At 38.7% G+C, this 6,225-nt stretch overlaps 1 protein-coding gene across 1 annotated transcript in view; it reads right to left on the reverse strand.

Annotated features, from left to right (window-relative positions):
* RWDD1 (RWD domain containing 1) overlaps positions 1-4,793 on the reverse strand; it is a 7,354-nt gene extending 2,561 nt beyond the window's left edge. The window contains exons 1-4 of the mRNA XM_010016063.1: positions 4,730-4,793; positions 3,397-3,527; positions 2,335-2,478; positions 1,173-1,305 (exon numbers count right to left, since the gene is read on the reverse strand). Coding sequence (XP_010014365.1) covers positions 1,173-1,305; positions 2,335-2,460 — 259 coding nt within the window. The 5' untranslated portion in view covers positions 2,461-2,478; positions 3,397-3,527; positions 4,730-4,793. The remainder of the gene's footprint in view (positions 1-1,172; positions 1,306-2,334; positions 2,479-3,396; positions 3,528-4,729) is intronic.
* Between the last annotated feature and the right edge of the window lie 1,432 nt (positions 4,794-6,225).

Here is a 6,225-nt window from a genome sequence, read left to right on the forward strand (position 1 = left end):
CACTCATCTTCCATCTATTTTTGCATTGCTTATGCAGGCTTCTGCCAACAAGACTGCCTAGCGTTCATAGTAAAACTTTTAAGACACCATTTACTTCTACTGGGGTTATGCTCTTGACATCTAAGAATAAGCCTGGTTTTAGTTTTGTAAAGGAGAGTTTCCATAAACTAGGCTTGTACAGAGGAAACCAGACACAGTACACTAACAATATTTTTAAAAACAGGAAAATTAGAAGAACACTGATTTCTACTATCTCATCTCCACAGACTCCCAAATGCATTCCCTTCAAAGGGGAAATCAAGCTTGTCCCCTGCCCTGTAAAGATTTTCATGAAACTTACTACCATTAAATTACATCTGTCAAATTTCATCACAATTAGCCAGAAGATTCAGAAGTTTTCTGAAGGGAGAAGAAAAGGTAACAGTGATACAGCATGAGGACAATGGCCATGTTTTCTTTGGTAATCAGGTTAAAAAGTAAATGCAACATCACAGGAGAACTAGTCCAAAGCTAAGCTGCGGAGAGTGTAGAGGAGAATGCTTGAGATTTAATTCTTACCTACAGGTTCTCCTAATAACAGCAATTTCCTCCACATTTTTCCCCACTAGCTACAGAGTTTGCTTTCTGCTGGACAAACTGTGGTCTCCAAAACACAAAGCCTGAAACCACTGCTATATTCTCTAAGTATCAGAGCCATTATAAGCTTGTCACATGCAGCAGCCAGCCTCTGTGTTGCTTCAGTCCATCAATAGCATCCTAAACTCCTAGATGCACCTGAATAATCTGCAGGCACTGTATAATCCAGTGCAATAAAGGCCAAGTCACAAAACTGATGCAGACTCTTCTTGTTGCTTAACAAACCCCAGCTATTATTGCCAGAACAATGCTTGACAGTAGTAGCTCCAAGTGGTATATACTCTCTGGCACAAAACCAAAGAAGAACACACACTTTGGGAACCTCAATGAGTTCAGCAGAAATCCTAGATTTATTAGCTTTTTGTTTAGCCCAAAATCAGCACTCAGAAAGGCTTCCTGTGATGTGGAGGACAATAATCAAATACTGCATTAAGAGTTTATTTACTACCATCATCTTTCTGTGTAAAAATTACTTCTAGGCTTGTCGTTACTGTTTAATAACACTGCAAAAAGTTCAGGAACAGTTAAAATCATACCACTTAATTTATTTTTGCCCGCTTGTTCCTCTTCTTTCATTTTTTTCCTTTTTATTTCTAGGAGTTCTGCATCGAACTTTGCTTTCCAGTTTAGGAAATTCTCAATGGTAACAGGAGTGCCATGAAAACGTTGCTGAAAAATAAACCAAACAGAAAACAAGGCTGCAAACACAACTTGCAAAGCTGTGAACAAAGATGAGCATTCTCTTAATTATTTAAATTACAACATTGCAGAAGCACCGCTTGCTGTGAAGTATTCTGAGAAATTAATCTTAACCCTGAGAATGCATAAAGAACACATTCTTACTGGTTTTTGACATAGGAGTCTCCCTTCAGACAGCTGTACTGAGGTGGAAATTCTCATGGAAAAACCCCGCGTACTACTTTTAGGCCTACATTGCCACAGTTAGCAACAGACCACTAATACAGGTTATCCACAAGTAAGCAGCATTTTTTAATCAACTCTTAAGTGCAATTTACACCAAAATACTTTCCATTAAAATATACTGACCCTTCTATGTTGCTGAGACAGAAAAAAAATGTATTCTTTTTTTTTTTTCCAGCCATTTTTCTGTCATTTTCAGCAATACTGAACCTTCTAAGTCTTATCACCCTCTCTCTAGCTATTTCTGAGGAAGAAAGTGAAAACTCAGTTGGACTTACCACAGCACATTCCATGAATGGTAAAACTATTCCGCAGTGGCTAGTAGAAAGGACATGTGCAAGGAGGACAAACCAGTCTTGAAGACTGGTCCCACTTCCACCCTACCCACTTAGTCTACCAAGGAAGAGAGACTTCCTCAGACCATGATGCCTGTATGCGGCATGCCATATTCTAGCTTTTATTGCTTCACATCACCTCTTGCCTCTTCAAAAAAACTGGCTACAGCAACTTTGATTTCATTTGGGAAAAATCCCTGCTTTAGACAGTAATGTTAGAAGGACTTGTGAACATTTCAGTACGTCTCCAAAAAGACTGCTTTAGAAAATGGAGGAGAAGGGATAACTTCAGTGCACTAAAGAATCTTCCAGTCCTTAAGTTTTAATTATATCAACTTTGATTGATGTTCCTCTCCCACTGCAACTCAGAACTGCTCCTGCATCAAAACCCACATTCAAAAAAAAGCAGGAAATTTTTAGTTGAAAACATTATTTTACATACTTTCTCTTCTTCTTCTGCTTCTCTTTCTTTCTGTTTCTTTTCCTCTTCTCTTCGTGTTTTTATTTGATCCACTATTTCATTTAATTTCTCCTGTACTGTTGAGACTAGAGTGAAGATCATTACCATCCCTAAATTTTCTTCTACCTACAACACAAAGAAGGCAGCTTCAAACAGAGGAACCTCAAGCTTCTAGCAGCTGAATGCATGTTTATAAAGCAGTATGCTGTGCAAATGCAGATAACACAGCTGAGACACTCAGCGCCAGCCTCAAAAGCTCACTGTATAACTCGAGTTACTTGGCCAATTAATCCAGTTAAAGTTAACCCCAAATGGGTCTGAAGTAAAACACCACTGATGAACACCTGTGTTCAGGTTATCAACATATTATAGACATCTGGAACACTTTTCCACTAATAAAACTTATAGGTGGAATACAACTTCAAGATTTGAATATCATAAATCATAAGATGTGTAAGTCACTCAGAACTCTCTCCTCTCCTGCAGTGGCTTATTTATTCCTTAATCCCACTGCATGACCCTTTGAAGCAGAACAGCTACCCCGGAATGAAAAAAAAAAAAAAAAAAACAACAAACCAAACCAAAAACATCAGCTGATAGAAGGAAGATTGTAAGAATTAAACTGGAAAGTAAGAATGCTTACTGAGCATACTATGGAATTTTAATGCAGGGACGACTTGTCAAGGATTACTGAAACCAAAGTGTTTCCTTTTTTTACTACAAATATACATATATACATATATATATACATACACACACATACAGTTAAACAAAATCACCTTAAGCTAGAACTGCAGAAGAGGGAAAGCCTTAGAGCATTTCCATTTCATTATCACACCTGTGGACACTGAATTAGCTTTACGTATTACCCTGTTAAAATAATCTACCTCAATAATGTCATTTACCAAGCTCAAACCTTCTTACAGTAAGGAACAGGTTTTAAACCAGTAGCACATACCTCAGGAAACAACTAATTTGTGAGAGAAATTCAGGCTAAAGTGTACAGTGACACCAAGCTGAATTGAGATATTCCATTTTCCTTACCTGTTGTCCTAGTAGTTTTATTATGTCTGTGACATCATTATCGTCTAGATTCTCCTGTGAGACTATTTCATAAAGCGGAGTTTCATCAGGGTATTTTTCTCTATACGTAAATTTAAGGGTTGTTTGGACAGCTACAAGGTAAAAAGCAACACATTAACGTGATAAATCTACATAACTTTGTGTATTTTTCTATTGCATTAGCAGCTTAAATATTTTTAAATGTAAAATATTCTTGTGTTAAAGGAACAGTCGTCTTACAGAGATGTTAAAACTATATGAACAGATATAAACACAATGCAAAAGTTCTGAGAAATTAACATGAAGTTTACCCTTATAAAGCTGTTACAGGCTATTAATGTCTGAAAGCTCTTTCTGAAGACTGAAAAACCTTCTGTGGTATGGTAGGTACTAGAGCAGTAATCTTTTTTACCCCCCTCATGTTCCACTTAAAGCTGGAAAAAATGAGGAATAGTCCTAACAAGAGATCTAGAGAGAATCTCAACAAATTAATGCTTTAAATTCTGTGTGCCTGACTGGAGTATCAACCTCTGTGCTGGGTACCAGGGCTCCACATAAATCATATGACAAGGATGACGTCCAGCATAAGTTATTAAGCAGAGAACCACCTAAAGAGAACACATTCAATCTGAAGCCTCCCAAAGCCAGGATAACATGGAAACAAGGCAAAAGAGAACCAAGTTCCTTTCATGCATCTTGCCAGAATACCATGGAGTATTCTTCCTTTACTTCCAGAGTCACGGTTCTGGCAGCCAGCAGTCTCTTCAACACAGACACCTGCTCCGAGCACAACTCACTCCTTTAAAACTGAAGGAGATGGCACCAATTTCTTCCTTCTGATACAGACCCGCACCTCTGAAACTTACCTGAAGCAAGGCTTGCTCACAATGAGCCCATGCAACCACTGATACCCAACACATACACTGGGACTTGGAACCCACAGCTCTTTGCTCTGGAATTGTTCCTTAAGGGTTGCATATTCACAGGACACATACTCAAATCTTCCAATGCAGCTGATATACGTATAGTTGCTAAGAAAAAAACCCCAACAATCACCTCATGACATGACTGTAAGCTGCTATGCGGATGATGACAACCCATACTTTATGAAGCTTTACAAAGCATTTGAGATTCAGCATGTTGGAAAGCAGCCCTAGTGAGAGAGCACAACATTTCTGTAAACTAAACACAGATTGCTAGAATCCTTGAACTGCATTACCTGAGGAGTGCTTGCAGGATGTATACCTGTTGTTGGCAATAGAACTAAGCTTACACAGAAACCCTCCTATAGATGTTTAAGACATGATCAACTTACTTTCGCCATTTTCTCCTGCTTCAGATGTCACAGTGATTGTGAAAGTTGTTGGATTTTCTGACAATACTGTTTAAACAAGAAAAAAAAAAGACAGAGAGATTGCTTGAATCAGGCAACTACTTCTTCACATCATTAAACCTGAACTTCTCAAGGACTTAGGAAGCAAGGAAGCTCTTGATAAAGTGTTAACAGCTTTTTTACCCTACTAACAAATACTTTCTAATTAACAGCTATCTTCCACTTGGTGTGATATTTGGAGTGCTCTTTGAGTGACACCATATAACAATACCAAAAAGTTTCTGTTTTGGAATGTTTTTTCTCTTGGATGTTTAATTTTCCAAGAAGTACAAATGTACCTACCATCAAATGACTTATGTTAGTGCACTCAACGTCTGCAGAAAGCTTCCAAAGCTAATTTGCTTTACTGTGCTAGATATGAGTGATGAGCATCCAGTGCACTCTTAACCCTGGACTATTTTTACAGTATGTCTGAACCTACTTCTATATTTAGGACAGCTTAATGTAACAAATGCTTCTTAAAACAAAGAGTGAATACACAGTGCTTTCCTTCAAGAATGTACTACATGAAATTGCATGAATGAGGCAGCCAGAAGACAGGTAACAAGTGGCTCTATAGAGACACTCAAAGTGCAAGCCCTGTGACCTAAAGTTTCGCAGACCGGAAACCTCACTACGCAACTGTGGGTCGCAGACTAGATCCTCAAATAAGGACTGCTCTGTACCAGTCCTTATGCCCACTCAAGTATATATGCTCTCACAGTATTAACAGTTTTGCCTAATTGCTAATATACTATTACTACCATACTTTTTCCTCCCTCTTCTTTTAGACGTAACAATATTACGTGAACAGTAACTTAGAGTAAGCATGAGAGTAGAGGCTATACGACAGTATATTACTTCCACATCAGTTTCAGTGACATAGCATCCCTAGCTATCAATGATCAACCTGGATACTTTTAACACGAAACTGAAGAACTTAAAAGATTTTCAGATTAAAGCAATGGGCAAATGTCTGTGTGATGATGTTACTGCTAACCAAGATACTGTGGGACTTCATGCACAGTGGATACTGTGCAGAAAGGAAACAAAAAATGCACAGATTTTGTCGCTATTAAAATTCTTTGGATTAGCTTGCACAGGAGCTACTCCTAATTGTTTGATGGTGACTAGGAAGTCTTGAAAATCTGATGAACGAATATGTCCATCAGCTTGAAGCTTTAGCAATAAAACATACTGCACCTGGGCATTAAGAGCTTGCCTTTGTCCCACCACAGACCTGCAACGGAACAAGTCAGATACCGGCAATGCACTTACAGAGGAAACCATCCACAAGCACCCCAAAACACCCAGTGCTTCGCGGATGTGAGAAGCTGTTACTTGAAAGAAAAACCGGCCGACACACAAGCCCAATTCCCACCTAGGGCCGCATCTTTTGCAAGGTTTCTCGAAGAGCATCCCTCCCCCAGAGGCAGCGG

Source organism: Nestor notabilis, unplaced genomic scaffold (assembly GCF_000696875.1).
Source record: "Nestor notabilis isolate BGI_N333 unplaced genomic scaffold, ASM69687v1 scaffold24356, whole genome shotgun sequence".
Classification (NCBI taxonomy): domain Eukaryota; kingdom Metazoa; phylum Chordata; class Aves; order Psittaciformes; family Psittacidae; genus Nestor; species Nestor notabilis.